We start from the raw sequence: 19,832 nt of genomic DNA, 5'->3' as shown, positions 1-19,832 counted from the left end.
CTACTTCCTCTATTCTTTCTTTCTTCTAACAGGCCATATAACTTATTTACTTATTATGTTTATTTATTATTGTTTCCCTCTGTCTAGAATGTGAACTCCACTGTGGCAGTGATTTTTGTCTGTTTTATTCACTAATGTATCCCCAGGACCTGGAACAGTGCCTGGCACTTAATAAATGAACAAATAAAAGAACAAAGGAATGAATAAATGATTGTATGAATGATGCATGTTCATTTTATTTCTCATTTTTTTCAACTGCAAACAATGCTGACGTAAATATCCTTACACACATGTACTTATGTCTTGGTCCTTGTATTTCTGTGTGGCCAGAATGCTTTCCAAAACAGAAAATTTCCCATAACCATCAATGAGTATCCTGTTCCCCCCACTCCATCTCTCAATCATCTGTAAGTGGCTTTTGAAAATCTCTTCCCATCTGATTATTTTAATTTGCATTTTTCTGATGAGTTGTGAACTTGAGCATCATTTAATATATTTGTTGATTATTTGAATTTGATCATCTGTGAACTGGCTAGGCAAATCTTTCCTGGTTGTTAAAATTGCCATTTCTAATAAGTTTGTGAGAGTTATCTGTATATATAGTCTACCTGTAATATGTAAAGAAAAAAACTTCAAATCTATTATATGCCTGTAGATTTTGTTTATGAAATTTTTAGATCATAGCTATAATTTTATATCTGGGCTTTTGGAAGTTAGATACTGCCTTTAAATTGCACATAGTTTACCCTACGTTTTCTTGGTAAGAGTTTTATTATTTTAATTTGTTACATCTACATCTTTAATCCATCTGGAATATATGTTGTATATGAAATATATAGAAGAAAAACTGGAATTTAATTTCATTTCCTTCCAGGTGGACAACCAGCTATGCCAGCATCATATTAAATAATACAACTTCTTCCCACTGAATTGGCCTTTGTTATATACTAAATCCTCTTAATTACTTATCTAAGTGTCTTGATTCTCTGTCCTGTTCCATTAACCTATAACATGGTGTATACTAATCTCATTTTTTTTTTTTAAGGAAAAAAAACTTAATGAAAGGCAGAAAAAATACAACTTGACAGGTCGAAAGGAATAGAAATATTCAATCTGAAGCTGAATTAGGAAACAGCTTTAAAATGAGAATGAACATCCGTGCTGTAATTGAACATCATGATATTTTCATGGAATATATAAATGCTAAAATTACTGTTCTCTTTTCACTGGACATAAAATGGCTAAGCCAACCTTGTATACTTTTTCTATGAAAACTTATTTTAACTCCATGTGTTCTTGTTCTTTTTCACTGTTCTACGCCTCAGTTTTTTTGAGGAGGTATTAGCTAGTGTTCTCCAGAGAAACAGAACCAATAGGATGTTGTGTAAATATAGCAAGGCATTTATTATAGGAACTGGCTCATCTGATTATGGAGGCTGACAAGCCCCACATTTGCAGTGTGGGCTGGCAGGCTGGAGACCCAAGAAAGCCAACAGGGCAGATAAAGTCCAAAGGCAGGCTGTTGGTGAGTTACCTCTTGCTCAGGGAGGCTGGTCTTTTTCGTTCTATTCAGGTCTTCAACTGATTGGATGAGGCCCACCCACATTATGGAGGGTAATCTGCTCCAAGTTCACCAATTTAAATGTTAACCTCACCCAAAAACACTCTCCAAGTTGACACTTAAAATTCACCATCACAAATATTTAAGATTATTTTTTATCCCAAAGAAAAGCTAGATTTTATCCCTAAGAAAAGTTTTGTCCCTAAGAAAAGTTATCACTGAATAAAGTTATTTTTAATTCCTAAGAAAGTTAGATTCCTAAGAAAAGTGCTGAGTATCAGGCAAGATTTCAGCATAAAAGTAAACAAGAATACAAGCTTCCTTCTACTCTGACTCTATTAATTGGAAAACCATTTAAGATTACATTGATCTCAGGTCACAGGCAGGAAGCAAAACTTGTTCAGAGTTTGTTGATGCTCATTCTTTTTATCACCACTTACCTTTTAAGTCTCTGCCCCTGTACTTCAGAGGGTCTGGAATGAAATTGGTGGCAAGCTAGCGATCATCGTGGCAGCATGCCAACTGTATACCTTTGCCTACTGCATGCATTAATCTGAATGTTCCCTACTTGTCCCTGCCCCAATTGGGGACTTTTAGGCCACCTTTAGGGTAGGGTAAATAAAATCTGTGAGTCTCTTAAATAGAGTCATTGATTTCCTTGTTGTAGCAATATCAATTCTAGGTCTATTAAATAATTCAGGGGTTACATGGAAGGAACTAACTCTCTTTTCAAAAAGGCTATTGAGCTCTACCCTCACAAAGACATAAGGAAGGTGCTCTGACATTCACTCAAATAGTTAAAGCAAATTTCCAGCCCAGTGAACTACATGGCCTGACTATCTCTACTGCATTTACCTGGTGTGTGATCAAGGTCTGGACTCAATGCTTCAGTAGGAATTCTGCTGCCAATGGCCCAATCCAAGTCATCTTGAGAGTCTTGAGTAAGACTGCAAGCTGTGGTCCAGCTTCCTGAAGTTATTTCAAAATTGCAGCTTCCTGTTGTGCTTGTATACTGGCCTAAGGAAACAAAAATATTAATGGAATGTTGTGGAAATGTATGTCACACTTGATATTACACTACATTTGTGATGATTTAAAGTTAGTATTTGCATACTCTGTTTATTTAAAAATTTAAAGAACCAGGGTATTTGCACTCACTGGAAATATCAGTTGTACACTGAAACTTTTTTTATCACAGGGTCTAGAAGCAGTGCATGAATACTGTCATTTAGCCATTAAGGATTTACATGGATTGACTAATAACATTTTAGATGATAGATAAAACTGTATCTACACATAAACAATGTACAAAACATTATGATAATATAGATAATTCAGGTCAAATAAATCAATATCTCCAGTTGTCTGGATGTTTAACTCCGTCCCTCTGTCCACTCTGGTGTTTGAACAGCATAGATCATTAGAGAGGAAAAGTCATTAACTAAAGAAAAGGTGCCTTTGGTAGAAGTAGTAAACCATATAGGATGCAAACCCTCTCAGCATACCATACCCATCACCCACGTACAACACTTCAGAGCCAGTCACTAAATAATGAAAGAAGTTCTCTTCTAAAAGTGTTGATTCATAACTCATTAAAAAATTAAGTTGTTCACAATGAGAAAAATTACTAGATAATAACTGATTGTCTACTACCTAGTCATCTGTGAAAAGTGCCTTCATAATACCCTGATACTGCTTTCATTTTTCTTTAATTTTCTTTTTGCATAGCAGTTATTATTTTTGAGCATTCACTGTAAAAACTGTGTTATAGAGACAGAATGAATTATTGGATGGTTTAATCAGAATGAATCAAATGAGATTGTCATTGACTTTTTTTTTTTTTTTTAGAAAGATGAAGTTTGTATTATTTTTAATGTTTCTTCTCCAGATGGTTTCTTGTTCATAACTTTCTCTTAACATAAAACTATTATTAGCATATATAGAAACTTTGTCAGCAAGGAAAAACTTGCTATTAAAATGGATGCCAAGCATTTGGCAAAACAAAGCTTTAATATTTTTATAGAAAATTTTCTGGATCTCTAAGAGTATTTTCATAAAATCTCAGCATTTTACTTCTCTGGCCTGATTGCATCTTATCCCTAAAAACTAGAATCGTTTTTAATTATATACATTTCTTTCACTCATTCTACATGACTTATGCTCCATTGGTTTTTATATGCTTATTTATGGGCTCTGTATATCCTTTTTATGCCATGCTTATATATAGGTTTATACCATGCTTATATAATATGGATAAAAGTGAGGAATGTGGTTCTCCAGGTGTTTAGTTAACACAACCGCAAACATGTAGAATCTTCCAATGTTACAAACAAGACAGCCATGTGTATTTGTTAGAATGATGTCACACACAGGTTCTATAGTACTTCTGTGTAACTGACTCCCCGACACATAGGCCCTACGATAATTATTCTTTTTCTATTCTCTGTGACCACTCTTGTCCTTCCTCTTACACTGTATTTAATATATGACTTTATCATTGACTCTAAAGATATCTACACAATCAGGATTCATTCTCTTACATTTCAGCCTCTCTAACTCAAATTATATCACTTTTACTTTTCCCTTTTCTAGGGTTAACCTTGGTTTATGATCTCAACTGCTTACCAAACACTGTTATTAGCATTCCACAGCTGCATTTATTTCAAAGTTATACAACTTTTCCACATCTTTCAACCACACATTCTCTACTAATTCCTTTCTTATATTGCAGAGTTAGCTGGGGTGCCCCTCTTGTTAAAAAATTACATAATTAAAAAAAGTCTCACTCTGTGTATCTTCACTCATTCTTTCCCATAGCCTTTCATACTTTTGTGCAGATGACCTACAAATCTACAGCTACAATGAAATGCAGGTGTTTATCTACAAATGTTTGTTGAACATTCCACTTGGAATATGCAATTATCATCTCAAAACCAACAGGCCTAAAATGAACTCATCATTTATCCCTCCAAATGGGTTCTTCTCTCTGAGATTATTGATTAATTTCATAGCATGAATCTTCTCTCTCTTTCTAAAGATTCAAACTATGAAGTTATCTTTGATTCTGCATTCTTTATTTCCATATCTAATCTATCACCAACATCTATAGATTCCCCCTTCGAGAACTTGTTTAATTCATTCCTTTCTTTGCAGCTCCATAGTCCCTGTTCCAGCTCCATTGGTTCAAGCCCCTGGTTTATGTTAAGAGCCTCTTTCTTTAGTGTAGCCTTCGTCCTATCAACCTTATACACCCAAACCACATTAGTCATCTTTAAGACTGCTCTCATGTTATTTCCCTTGCTTGAAATATTCAGGTGTTCACATTATTTGAAAATGCCCTCAAAACCTCTAGCCTTGAATACAATAACCTTTCTGTTGATGCAATGTTTTTTTTAGGCTGAAATCTGTCTTGTCTCCAAAACTGCCTCTACTTCAATGAAATTTTTCAGAAAAATTTCTTTTGAATAAAACTGACTTTTTTTCAACTTTTATGTTGAAGTATTTCTCTCTCTCTCTTTTTTTGCATATGTTCTCTAGCAATTCGATGCTCATTTGTCAGTCCTTCCTTCCCTCTCTTGTTCAGGGCAGAACTGCAGTTTTATCTAGGAATTCACCTTCTTTCACTCAGATATTTGTTTGAAGAGCGAAACGGCCCCCTGTAACTCCAGAGGCGGCTCATGGTTTATCTAAGCAATCATGATGCGATGTTCAAACTTCCCTTGTCTTGACTGGTTTAAGATAGTCTTGGGATGCTTTTCTAGACAATGAGACTTACTAGGGAAAAGACACCTAGGAAAAGGTTTCTTTATTCTTAAAAATAAATCAAAAGGAAGAAAACCTATTTGTCCTTTCTCAGGATATCATTGCAAAGATGCGATGCTTGGGACTGAAGAGATTCTATGGGGAGCTGACTTTATAAGAAAATCCATTATCTGAAGATGGCAGAAAATAAAGAATGAAGGAGGGCATATAGTTCTATACGTTTGATGACAAAAGCTACTAAATTAACCAACTCTAGAGCTCCCTTGCTTTTGGACTTCTTGCTATTTGAGCTAATACATTTTCCTTATTGCCTGTATTAGTTACAGATGCATTTAGTTTCAAGTAACTTAAAACCCAAATAATAGTAGCTTAAACAGCTACTATTCATTTATCTCAATTAACAATATGTCAGGAAGGTGTCAGTTTAAGGTTGGCATTGTGACTGTGGTTCAAATGTGTAGTTGTGAAGCACATATTTTCCATCTTTCCGTTCTGTCATCTTGTCACCCTCAGGCTCATTCATGGTTGCAAGATGCTGCGGCACCTTCCAGCAGTGAAAAGTTCACATATTCAAGGCATTGAAAGGAATGGGAAGAGGAAAGAAGAAAAAAGCGTTTTCCTATTCTGGTGCTTTTTCTTTTTGAAAGGGATTCCTTCCCCAAATTCCCACGTATATCTCACTGGCGGGCGAGTGCTCACGGGCGGCTACAAAGAAGTTTGGAGAAGATGGTACCTGTGGTTAGTCATAATGTTGCCCTGGATAAAACTGCAGTTTTGTTTCTAAGGAACAAAAAGAAATGGATAGGCAACAAGCAGGGACTGCTATGATGTCTACACCTGTCAAGGTTGGAATTTCTGTTACAAGTGTATTAATTAATGTATCTTCTCCATTCCATCTAGCAAATAATACTCTTTCTTGAATGTCCAACTTATGTACTATCTTTCTCTTTCCAGATCATGTCAGTTCTCAGGGTCTGTGTGTGTGTTTTATAACAGTAATCAGTTATTACTATTCGTTTGGCAACTTATTACTTCTTTATTTTGCACTGCCACCTTAATTGTTGTTTACCATTGAATTACTGTAAACATTTCCATGTGATCAGGTATTATTATTGAACTGCATTATATAAGCCGTGATTCCATACTAATTACTGAATGATAGATGATATGAAGACTTTGTAATATTAATATTCCTTGAAGATTAATATGTATCAATATTTTCAAAATGGCTATTGCTTTAGAAAAAATATTTTCCAAATTGTGATCTTTATTATGATCCCTTGAATGGATTCAAAGTATTACTAACACTGTTTTAAACGACTGGCATTTTTCCACTGGTACAATATTCAGCCATATTGTTGTAGGTCAGTATAAATATTAATCAACTGAGTTATATTAAAGAGATGGCTCCGTAATTAATTATTTTTAATTCTCACATCCACATAGCAACCTTATTTTGCCATACCATGATACATAACATAGAACTATTAAACAGTTTCTCCTCATTGTGAAATGCCTTCTTGGAAAGCTGCACTGAGAAGGATTTTGGAGAATCTGGGTACAGTGGGGAAGAGTGACATGACTGACTAATGATGTTTATCACTGTAAGATGCAGGAGAGAAAGTACCCATCCCATTCTGTGCATCCCTAGCCTAGAATACAAGGCACACTTACTACATGTTTTAGGTAATAATTTCCTCCAAGAAAAAAGCATATTTTCTAACTTAACTGTTTCTTTTAAAAAGAATTGATCTTATTTGTTATCAACCATGCATTTTTGCAACAAGAGGTAGCGATGCAAAAGAAGATTTTATCTTTGCTCATAGCCTAAGGTAAAAATTTAGTCATGAGGAATAGCTGCATTTATTGTCCAATAAGTATAAAGGACATGTAAATAAGGCATTCACAATGACTGACAAATTTCAAGAGAATATAAAAATAATGGCATGGAAGAAGCTAACATTAATCCTGAAAGACTGAACAAATATATTCTTTACATTATTTCATTTAATTCTCAAAGCACTCTGTATGTTATTATATGTACTATATAGATAAGGAAATTGAGCCTGTGAAAATTTAAATAATTGCCCAACAAATGATGGTCAAAGTCAAAACGAAGACTTCAGTTTAATAACCCAAAGGTCAATTGTTTCCTTATATTTCTCCAAAGGTCACTTTGAAAATGTTGTAATTTATTCCATTATCCACAATAGAGTCTCTGCCTGCAGGAATCCAGCCCTGATGCCTCCAATATATCCAAAAGACCATCAATATAAAATATTGATGGAGTCAGTTTGCAGCATCAATAAGTCACCTGTATATCTCTGTGTGCTGTGCAATGTTCCTTTTGGAGATGAATAAAATCTATCAAGAAGTTTTAAGAAAAGTGATTATTTCATTTGTCAACATATTGCTTTAATTTTAATAAATTCAAATACTTCTTGCAATTGTCCATCAAAGTCATGGGTAACACTAACAGACATGGATATGTAATTGACTTCAGTTTCTGATAATCAAAACTGCCTTTGTGTGTTTTATATCAATACCTCAAATAGCTGTGGGGAAAAATAAAAATCATATAAGGTACTCTGAGAAGAAAAATGAGTGAAGCAAAAAGAACATGGGCAGCATTCACATTTGAAAAATCAAAATACCTGTAACTCTTTCTGATGTTTTTAGGTCTATTTTTATATTTCATATACAGATGTACATACACACACACTTATTTTTCTTCATATGTACTCCCCACATAAGCTGTCATAACCTTATTCCTGATAGCACTTGTTACACTTAAAAAATAATCAGGAATCTTTTCATTTACTAACTACCTTTTCAAAAAGCAAAGAACATTATATTTAATACATTTTTCCCTCTAGTTTTTTTTTTTTCCACAGTAGAAAGTGAATTTCTGAAGCCTAACACAATGTGTTGTTCATTTTTATACACCCAATGTTTAGAAAGTTGTTCCTAGCCCTACTAGGAATAGGAATAAACGGAAGAGTATAATTTTTATATAAACATTTTCAATATATGTACATTTTTACATGAGAGGAAGATATTTACTGTCTGTAATAAGTTTTCTACATGCATGTGATAGCTGTCCTTCTCACCCCACTGGATTATGTATGTCAATGCCATCATATTCAAATTATTTTTTCTTTAGAACCTTCATAAATCTGGCCAACTTTCTAATGTTTTACTGGTGATTATTAAATGCTCTATTTGTTATGTCTTGTGGGGAAAATGGTGATTTCAAAATGCTTCAGAGCATTGTTTTAGAACTCTACTGAAATCAATTCCTAACAGTCAATATAAAAAATATATATATTTTTGGTGCACTTAAAAGAAGCTAGAAATAACCCTAGAAAGTATTATTTAATGTATTATAAATTTCATTTGAGAATATATATATTATAAAGGAAATAAATATTTTATGAAATTAAGATTATAATACTGTAGTATTCATAATACAGTTAAAAAAAGTGCCAGTCATTTTCACTTTCTTTTATGCTTGACTTAAAATTAAAAGAGGGGATGAATGTTGAGGATAATACGCTAAGTAAAATAAGCCGGTCACAAAAAGGCAAACACTGTGATTCCACTTACATGAGGCACCTAGACTTGTCAAATGCATAGAAACAGAAAGCAGAATGGTGGTTGTCAGGGGCTGGGGGATGGGGAGAATGGAGGGTTCTTGTTTAATTGGTACAGAGTTTCAATTTTTCAAGATAAAAAAAGTTCTGGATATGGGTTCTGGATGCCCTCTAAGGGAAAAACCTTTCTGATGACACTCATGCAAGCTGGCATCAGTGTGACGCTGTGGTGTTGGCTGCACAACGATGCAAATATACTTAATGCCACTGAGCTGCACAGTTACAAAGGTTAGAATAGTAAATTTTATGTTATGTATATTTTATGTATACTTTACCACAATTTAAAAAAAAATAGCGAATGCAAGAAAGAGAAATGAACACTTCAGAAGCAAACATCCCGAGGAATAAAAATAACACTGAGCTAAAAATAAACATTTAAACGTGCCTTGTGTAGTACGCCTTCCCTGTGCATGTGTGATATTTTCCCACTGAGAAAAGGAGTCTATTCCCTTCCTCTCTTTGAATCTAGGCTAGACTTTGTTATTTGAATGACCATTAGGAAGAGCCAGGAGGGACATTCTGGAACTTCTGAGGCTAAGTCATACAAACTCTTTGCTATTTTTCCTCAGGCTCTTGGAACTTTCTGTGAATGAAGAATGTTGCCTGCCATGTCAGTAAACAAAGGACATTGTAGCCGTCAGCCACTACCACTGCCCTGAGGGAACTCAGGGCAGAAACAACAGGATGCCCGCCATCAAGCCCTCAGTCACTGCAGCCACCCGCAAAGCTGCACCCTGAGGGGACTTAGCATGGGAAAAACCTGGATGCTGGCCCTAGATAGCTAAGGTGTATAGCAAAGGAATGACTTCACTGAGCACAGGTTCTTGCATCTTCCCAAACACAGAAAAGCACTGAACTCCTTAACTTGAGATATCTGGTTTTCTTTAATTAACAGTAATCTTTTGATGTTTGGGCTCCCTGGTCTTTGCTGCAAAACTCCTGTATATCCTGGCTCCCCCCCCTACCTCTTGGGAGCAGTCCCTCAGCGGGATCTGAGAGGCTGCCTCCTGGGCTTAAGTCCTCAGAAAGTCTGCCAATAAAACATACTTCTTAACTTTTACGTTGTGCATTCTTTTACAGGTGACACATGGTAAAAGCCAATCCCATGTAAGATGTCTGACTAACCTGTGATAGCCCAAGCCACAGGGATTGCCCTGGAGGTTGATTTCATGTTGATCCAGACAGAGAAACCAAAGAGTACACATGTGCCAAACATGTAGGGGATAAAGGCATCTTGGAAGTGATCCTCCAGGTCCAGCTGTACCAGTTTGAGCCATGTGGATCAGAGACAAGCTGCCTAGCCGATTTCGTCCTGAATGAATGATCCACAAAATTGCAAGCAAAATGAAACTTGTTTAGGCCACTAACTCTTAGGGTAGTTTGTTATGCTGCAAACATTAACGGCAACAGGCAGTCTGTATGGTATCAAGATTCCATATGAATGCTCATCAGTAAGATATATGAAAAAAAATTCTTTGGATTTAAATATGCGTTCGTATTTAAAAATTACACACTTGGCTTTATACATGAATTTTAAAATCATTTGAATCAAAGTTTGAACAAAAAAACCAAAGTGGTTCTTGCATTCCTCTTTTTCCAGGGCAATGTAATTATTAAAATTAATCATTAAACTAGTATTTATTCAAAGTGTTCTTTTTTCACCTCATCTATAAAATCAGTTATTTTGGGGGGAAAAAGGAATGGAATCAGTAATGAGAACTGATGAAGAAATGTAGGCTCTGCTAGTTCAGTTTCTGCCAATTTTAACCCTGACTCTGCACACAGTTCTATATAATGACATGATGGGAAATTTTGGTAACATGATTTGCTATACATTTGTTGCAGTTTTTAGTCTGGGGGTAAAAAGGATGGAAGGGCTGCCATTTAAATATTGGCATAGAGAAGTTGGAAAAATGTTTTGTCTATTCTAAATCTACTCTGGTGCATGAAAAGAACATTTCTTCTCAGTCATCAATGCCAATAAGTTACTCTGCTAATAAAGTGAAAATCTGTGCTGAACTCGCAGCGTTAACAACAGACAAATACACTTACCACAGTGAGCTTCATCAGACCTATCAGAGCAGTCGGGTTGATAGTCACAGACCTGGTGGGATGCAATACACTTCTTGTTGTGGCACAAGAAATCAGTGGCTTCTGGGCAAATCTCAGAAGTCTCTCCCACTGGGGGGAAAACAAAATAACAAACACAAACATCATTTGGTGATACCGGCATCAAATTTGAATACTCCTTTTAGTTCCCACACTATTAGATAAGTTAAAGATTTTAATTGTTGTCCAAGGTAGACTTGTAGACAACTCCCCATCTCAGTCCCACCTGGAACTGTTCAGCAAGTAACATAGATTGTACTTCCAAAATATCTTTTAATCAGTCAAGGGCTGACCATAAACCCAAACTCCCAATCAAGGCATTAAAAATAGTTTGGTTTTTGGCTCCAGCTTAGTTTTCCAGGCTCATTTTCTGCAACTCTTCTCTTAAGCACCTGCAGGTAAACTATATCCTAGGACTGAGGGCTTCACAAATATGCCACTTGGTCTGCATTTTGCCACGTGTTCACAAATGCCGCTTCCTTTACCTGTACTGACCGTTCATTCCCACTTGTGGTCTTGGTGGTCTGTTCAACCTTAGGACTCAAGGAAACAACTTCTCTCTCTACCCTTGTCTTGCCTTTCTCTTTGCCATCCAAGCCTCTGGTCGGACACTCCCTATTTCATGCTGTCTAAGGATACTTTTATTCCTATATTAAATGCTTACCACCTCGTATAAGAGCTGTTTACACTTCTGTCTGTCCTCCCAGACTCTAAGCTCCTTCAACACAGGAGTTTTTGCTGTGTTTTCTTGGGCCTAACACAGCACCTAATAATACAATTTGTGCTTTATAAATGCTGGTTACAATAACTGAAGGCATAATGGTTTCATCTAAAGGGGGCTTAGAAAAGCAAATTGACATAGAATTTTCAAAGCAATTCACATGTTGGCATATCATTTCAACTGATATTAAGTCTAATCATTTCAACTGATATGAAGTCTAATGATAATATTTTATAGCTTCAAAGTGATATACATTAAAGGTCTGAAACTATCTTTATCAAATTCAACAAATTAAATAAAGCTCAGCAATTCCTTTGTTACATAGATTAGTATGGGTTCAGGATAGGGTGTCTGCAGTGGGGGCAGGTTACTCAAGGTTAGGGAGTATTTTCATGAAGGAAAATAGTAAAACTCTACAGATTTCATAAAAGTGCATTTCTATAGTCTTTCCATAGTCATCCCCATAATGCAATAGCTAAAACCTCAATAATTTCCAGAAATAATTTACCAGTAAAATGTAGTCTAAATACGAAGATTGAGAGAGGGCATCTAAAAGAACAGCCAATATTTATTAGATCGTGGGTATCAGTAAGGTGAAGAATTAAAGGTCGTGTTCTTTGAGTGATTTAGAAACTTTGCCACATAATTTTAATTAACACTAGTGAGAATTTACAGTTAACCCAGAGAACTATGTAGACATTGTTTAGTATGCAAGTCTATGCATTGGAGATTATTTTATTTTTCTATGCCATAGGCTGTGGAGTCATAAAATTACTCCACAGAGGATATGGGTTTTGACTTATAATCTAAATAATTGGTTCTTTAGTTTAAAAAAAAATGACTGAAATAGACTCCATCTCTAAATGAGGATTATTACCTTAACAATATAGAATAGAAAAAACATGAAGAGGAATCAAGTCAATGCTTTGAATTATAGTAAACTGAGCATAAACCAGAGTATCTATGGTATATGGGTTGCACGAATTAAAAATAAAAAGAGACTGCAATTCTAAGAAAAGTAGATCTTCTTTAAGACAAGAATATAGTCAGTCAGACTGCTGTTAGCAAAAACAGCATTGTAAATAGAAGAGGAACATTACTTTAGTGAGAATGTCTTGCATGTGTTTAGCCATTTTCAGTTTCGTCATTTAGCCAAAATGATAAAAGTAGTACCTATTAACCTGGTCAACAAATATATGAAATGAAAGATAATCTAACACATACTATAGTTAATGATATGAGAATAGAAAGAGCATTGGTGCTCATAAGCGAGTTGAAGATGACCTGGCTGGCAGAATACGGCACATGAAACAGACTAAATATTTATTTTAGCTTAAAAAATAAAGGTTGACAGAGTCCAAAAGACCTAAAACTAAAACATGATAAATGGAAAAATCCTAGGAAGAAGAAAATGTCTGCAAAATAATGTAGCCATAAGAATCGAATATTTAATCCACTAAAAGCATGAGGAACATATAGGACTAATCCACTGTGTATTTGAATACACTGTCCCCAAAGTTAAAGTGACGTCAGTTGAAAACTCACATTATTCTTCTTTGAAATAGAAGTTACAGTAAAGAAATCCTTGCTCATATAAATTTGTTTTTGGATTAAAACAGCTTTGTGCACAGGATTCATTACATAGAATTAGATGTATTCATTTTACAGATTATATTTGTGGGTACACACTAGTTTTATCATCTCCTTCAAGTGATGATATTCAGTATGCTCTGGGATTTCAGACAGTAAATTTCCCGTGGGCACACATTTTTGGCACCTTTATTTCTCATGCAGAATATTACCACATGAAGGACATAAAAGACGTGATAGCAATGGCCAGACTCCCCCTCACTGAAGACCATGTTATTCAGGCTCCTTAGGCTGAAGGAGACTGAATAACCATGACCATGTCATGTCTCCTTAGGCTTCTCTTCACTGTGACAGTTTCTCAGATTTTCCTTGTTTTTGATAACTTTTACAATTTGGACAGTACTGGTCAAGTATTTTGTAGGATTTCTATTGGAATTTGATTTTCCCCCCTATAATTTAGGTAGGATTATGGATGTAGGGGAGGAAGACTACAGAAGTAAAGTGTTATTTTCATCACATCATGACCAGGGCACATACTATGACACAACTTGTCACTGTTCATGTTGACCTTGTCTACCTGGCTGATGTAGTTCTTGTCATATTTCTCCACTTTAAAGTTACTTTCTTTTCTCTATCTCTTTAAATACAACATTTCTTTGGAAGGAAGTCACTGTGTGCAGACCACATACTGGAGTGGAGATCTATGCTTCCCTCCTTGAGGGTAGAGAATCTACATAAATTAGTGTTCTTACATATGGGAGATTGGTCTTTTCTCTCCCATTTATATATTTATTTAGTAATTTATATCAATATGGACTCAACGATATTTATTTTACAATTTGAGTCATAATACAATGCTACTTTATTTTTTTATTGCTCAAATTGGCAAAGGGGAGCTCTTTCAGTTGGCTTCTATGTCCCTTTGACATACTACCATCAATGTAGCCTTTTTTTTTTTTGCACACTGCTTTCTGTTCTAACACCATAAGTTGCTTCAGCCTTACCTTGTATTTTTCCCAGCCCAGTCCTAGAATCAGCCATCAGTCATTTCTCTGAGCAGCCCTGGTTCCTTTTATTGGAGAATGCTGTCGAAAACCAAAATCTGGGTACTAGGTTGCCCCCTGCTACTGGGGTGTCATTGTTTCTATGCTATGATAACTTGAGGAGTCATGTCATTTTTAAATTACAGAAAATGATCAATTTTATTTCTTCAAGTACTATCTTTCCCTAAGTCTCTGTTTTCTATTTCTGGAACTTTCTTTTTTTTTTTTTTTTTAACATCTTTATTGGAGTATAATTGCTTTACAATGGTGTGTTACTTTCTGCTTTATAACAAAGTGAATCAGCTATACATATATATATATCCCCATATTTCCTCCCTCTTGCATCTCCCTCCCACCCTCCCTACCCCACCCCTCTAGGTGGTCACAAAGCACCGGGCTGATCTCCCTGTGCTATGCGGCTGCTATTATAAGTGTTAGATTCACTTAGTCTATCTTCAATGTCTCAATTTCTGTTCATATTTTTTTTTCTCTTTACCTTGCTGTGTTGCATTTTGGTGAGTAAGCTCACACTTATTTGATGATTTATCCTTCAGCTGTGCCTCTAATCTGTTTAACTTTTCCATTGATATTTATTTCAGTTATAATTTCTGGAAGTGAAATTTAATTATTTTATTTAGTATCCTGCCTATTTTATTTTATGCTTTCCTTTTTCTGTATTATGATCCCGATAGCATGTGGTCCTAACAGCATAAATTTACACTGGCTTCATGCATTATCCTTGAAGTTTCAGTGGTTCTAGAAATTTTAATATTAATGTGTTATTTTTGAGTTCTCATTTGCACAGCATGCACTGTCCTATATGTGGTATGGCACAAGTTTTAGGGTTTTGGTTTCATGTTGGTAGCTCCTGTTCTGCTTATCTATTTTTCTTTAATTTTTTCCAAGTCCCTGGACAGACAACAAATTTCTCTGGGCTTTCTCTGGAAAGGACCAGGCTTTATGCAAGGGTACATGTCTAGCTCTCCTACTCTGATATAGGGTTAAAACTTCCAGTCTCCAGATACCATTTACTATGTCCAGGTTCCCAAGTCCTTTAAGCCACTGGGAAGTTAGCTTCCATCTATGATCTATGTTTGAGTCCCCCTTTGGTTCTGGAACTGGTATATTTTCTTTTCTTTTTCAAATTTCAGTTTGGAGTATTAATAAGTGCTTTTTAAAGATATTTTTATATGTTTGTAGTGAGTGGGAAGCACATCCTATGATACGATTTTGTTAATTTTTCTGTAGTCTAATTTTCAATATAAATTTAATATTTAAAAACTGTTAAAACCTTATATCATGAATTCTAAAAATAATCTCAAGAAAGTCCCATAAAACAATTTTCTCCAAATCATGCTCCTTATTATAAAAAGAAACCCTCTGAAATTGGCATATATCATTTTCTTTATCTTGTGTTCCTATAAAGGTAAACATATATGAACATTTGAGTGCGTTCATTGAAACAGAAACATAAAGATATATTTGTAGTGGCTAGAAGAGGGAACTTTTTCATAAACATAGTTTCTTTCTGTTTGTTAATATATACATTTTCCTCGTCATTTGTCTGTTTTAACTTGTTAAATTATCTTTGGATAGTCTTTATTGTAGATATGCTTCAAAAGTTTTATCATTCTAAGTAAAAGTTTCCCTCTAGTTAAAGCTGGTAATACTGGACAGTAATATTGATTGATTGCTAGTGGAAAGTCAAAATATGTGTGGCCAATGTATTGATCTGAACCTCCATTCTCATGAAAGCTCTGTAACCTTAGGTAACTCATTTACTATCAATCTCTAAATGAAAACAATGGTAATCACTCTCTCATACAAAGTACTATACCTTTAAATCTAGTGACATCATCCATTTAGTATCTTTACTTATTCATCCTAGAAACATATATTGAACAGTTGTCAGACACCATGGTGGATAGTTCTTACCATCAAAGAATTTATAATCTGGTAGTGAAAACTTATGTGTAAAACAGGCTGTTTAGTGCTGTAATGGAAGATATTTAATGGCTTGCTGTCAGAGGACAACAAAATGTAGCCCTAGTTTGCACTGGTATGTTAATAAATATTTAATACATTTATTCAGTGCTGACCTTTCAAAATGCATATCATCTCAGCTTGTCATGTAGCCAATTAGAAAAAGAGGCCAGACCACTCAACTGAGAAGAAGCAGGTCCTTTATAAAACTCCATTCATTTCAGTTTCCTTATCAAGTACATTTGGCCACACGTTGCAAATACAGAAGATTCAATGTTATCTGAAGAATAACACTTGGGTAAAAAAAAAAAAAGGGGGGGGGAAATAGGCTCAAGAAAAAAATACTTTGGGAAAGATCACGCACCTGAAATCTTCCTTCACAGATGAACTGCTTATTTCACCTGACGGCTCTCTTGTTCTAGAAATAGGATCAGGGGCAAGTTTGCAAATAAAAGGAAATCTCAACACTGCTGATGACTACATATCTCATGACCAGGATTTTTAAATGTCCAGAAAATAACAATAAATACCTTTCATATTTTCTATTCAGGGTGAGCGTTTAAATCTATCTTATGTTAGAAAAATTGCTAGGTTTCAAGAAGGTCACTGCACATATCAGACAACTGAGAGCAACACATCTGAATGTGTAACCTCTGTGAGCTCAGTGACAGCAAAGTACAGTTTGTGCCAAAATTATCAGAAGTGTGGGGCTTCCCTGGTGGCGCAGTGGTTGAGAATCTGCCTGCCAATGCAGGGGACACGGGTTCGAGCCCCGGTCTGGGAAGATCCCACATGCCGCGGAGCAACTAGGCCCGTGAGCCACAACTACTGAGCCTGCGCGTCTGGAGCCCGTGCTCCGCAACAAGAGAGGCCGCGATAGTGAGAGGCCCGTGCACCGCGATGAAGAGTGGCCCCCACTTGCCGCAACTAGAGAAAGCCCTCGCACAGCAACGAAGACCCAACACAGCCAAAAATAAATTAATAAATTAATTAAAAAAAAAAAAAAAAAATTATCAGAAGTGGTATCAGAGTTACTGGACCATGTCTTAGAGGATAGCAAGAGCTTAGGAAAATATAAAAAATGCAAATCCACTTGTGCTACACAGAGGCAAGGTGTATACGAAGTGGAAAATATCTTAAAGATCAACTTTTCAGCTTTTTAAGCAAAAAGGTGACTTTATAAACTGATTCTATATTTGTTTGAAAGAAAATTATATACGTCAACCTCTCTTTTCAGACATGCAACTCAGATTTTTATCTTTAGCTTTTTTTAGATCTGGATATATTTTAAGTATCTAGTTTTCTAAATCATTAATTTAAAGGTTTAGACAAAAAACCTTTTTAGAAGGTTTACAATGAAGGAAAAGGAAATAATAAGAAAATAAAGCAAAATCAACAAAACTCAGAAGTGATGTATTTGACAATGACCAGTATGCTTTTCCGCTTTAAGAAGCACTTTTAGTGGGTTAGTGATTCAAAAGTCCTCATCCACCCCTCATCCCTTTTCAGGTCCTAATGCTCCCTTAAAAGAACGCTTGCTTCGTTTTCTGGTAATTTCCTAACTACCATTTTAAGAGAAATGTTGACCCTTTCCATTCTGGATTTTACTTCTGCATCTGATATACCAAAAATGTCTTCCTTTCTGTGACCCTCAATTCCTTTAGCTCCTGGCCACCATATTCCTACTACTCCATCACATCTTAACCCTCCTTCTCTCTCTTGGCTCTTTTTCCGGTTCAGGTCTTTAATGCCAATGCAGCAAATTGTGACCCTTTGTTCTTCTTTGGGCATCACATTTACTGTCATGATTTTACCTGACATCTGGGGGTTGATGACCTGATATCTACAACCCAATCTGTCCCTTTTCCTGAGTTTAGTCACTTAGGATACATTTCCTGCTGGATTTCTCTATAACATATCAGACACACTAAACGTGACCAAAAAATGCACTTTCGTCTCTCTTTTTGCCTCCTACTTTATCTTTCTCTATTTCTTGACTCACACTAAACCTCACAATGCCCATCTGTGGATGGTCCACAGAAGCATAACATCTTTTCTCACCTACTTTGGTCCTTACTCTTGTTTTTATGCCTTCATCCTGTCTCATCCGTGGGGTGGAGATGGCTGGCTGTTTACAACATATACCTTCAAATTTCTACAGCAGACGGTTGTTGCTGGGTAGCAGCTGCTCAGCCAGGCACTTGACTTCTCAACACCGTGTGCAACCAGGTGGGGCCACAAGGGTGAGTTCTAGCCAGTGGAGTGTGAGTGGAGGTGATAGTCACCACTTCCAGGCAAAGCCACAGAAACGTCCACGCACAGCTCGCCACGTTCTTTTCCTCTCTCGGCTGGATAGAAACAATGTGATGTTCACTAGGGTGGACCTTGAAGGTCAGAGACTAAAGACCGGCCTGGGTCCTTGAATAAATGCATGAGAAGAGTGGTCCCCCTAATCTGTTCACCTAACTACTGCAAGCTGAATAAGAAATGAACTTGAACTGTGATCTAGCTGTAGCCTCCCCTACTATAACTTGTATACAATGAGGATGATTCTGTTGATGAATATGGTGGCTCTGACTCTTAAGGAGACTAGATTGCATGTCTCATCCTGTTTAAGCACATTACATATATAAACTCATTTAATTCCGAAGATAGCTCCACGAAGCAGGTACTATAATTTTCTGTCTTATTAAAATTACTGAAGGTCACACAACTACTTCATAGCAAAGCCAGAATTCATGCTTTGACTACAGCCTTTACTCAACCAATAAACCCCATTCCTCCTCTCATCCTGCGCAAATATCCAATCCCATAAGCCATAAGTTAAGTGTTACTCTTTCCAAGTCCCATTTATCCATCCAGCTCTGTTGGTGCTCTGGATAATATCAATTATAGCACGTGGTATTGAAATACAGTACACTGATACATTTCCTGTTGGATTTATCCACTATACAACAGAAAACTAGACATGTTTCTTCTGGAAAAAAACGGAAAGAATCCTTAAAGGAAGGAACTATACTGTATTCATTACTACATCCCTAAACCATAGCACAGATCCCAGGGACCTTTTGGTGATTAAGTAACATTTGCTGAACTGTGTTTAAATTTGTAAAATTGCCTGGACTTTACCACTACAATCAGAATAGGTGGTTAATTAAACATAAAATAAATTCTAAACATGCTATGAGTACTAAGGACTAAGAATTACATTTAATGAATTTAAACTATATTGGGCAAAATCATTCCTATAGAACTTCACAGTTAAAAATGGTTACAAGAAAACTGTCAACTCTTGAAAACTGTTCAGAGGATAAATAGGTTGCAGGATAATTATTGTCACTGCCTAAGATAATTTCTGAGATGTAATATATACTGTGAGCTTGATAGTCTATATAAGCGCAGGTAATGAT

The 19,832-nt window shown here is 35.8% G+C and overlaps 1 protein-coding gene across 1 annotated transcript in view; it reads right to left on the bottom strand.

The window, feature by feature from the left end:
* The window catches only part of MALRD1 (MAM and LDL receptor class A domain containing 1), a 620,077-nt gene that overhangs the window by 166,337 nt on the left and 433,908 nt on the right, over nt 1–19,832 (bottom strand). Inside the window, exons 31-32 of the mRNA XM_068545334.1 lie at nt 11,029–11,157; nt 2,417–2,578 (exon numbers count right to left, since the gene is read on the bottom strand). Of these exons, the coding sequence (XP_068401435.1) occupies nt 2,417–2,578; nt 11,029–11,157 (291 nt within the window). The remainder of the gene's footprint in view (nt 1–2,416; nt 2,579–11,028; nt 11,158–19,832) is intronic.

The sequence above is a fragment of the Eschrichtius robustus genome, chromosome 1, assembly GCF_028021215.1.
Source record: "Eschrichtius robustus isolate mEscRob2 chromosome 1, mEscRob2.pri, whole genome shotgun sequence".
Classification (NCBI taxonomy): Eukaryota; Metazoa; Chordata; class Mammalia; order Artiodactyla; family Eschrichtiidae; genus Eschrichtius; species Eschrichtius robustus.
This window is presented reverse-complemented; position numbering and strand designations above follow the sequence as displayed.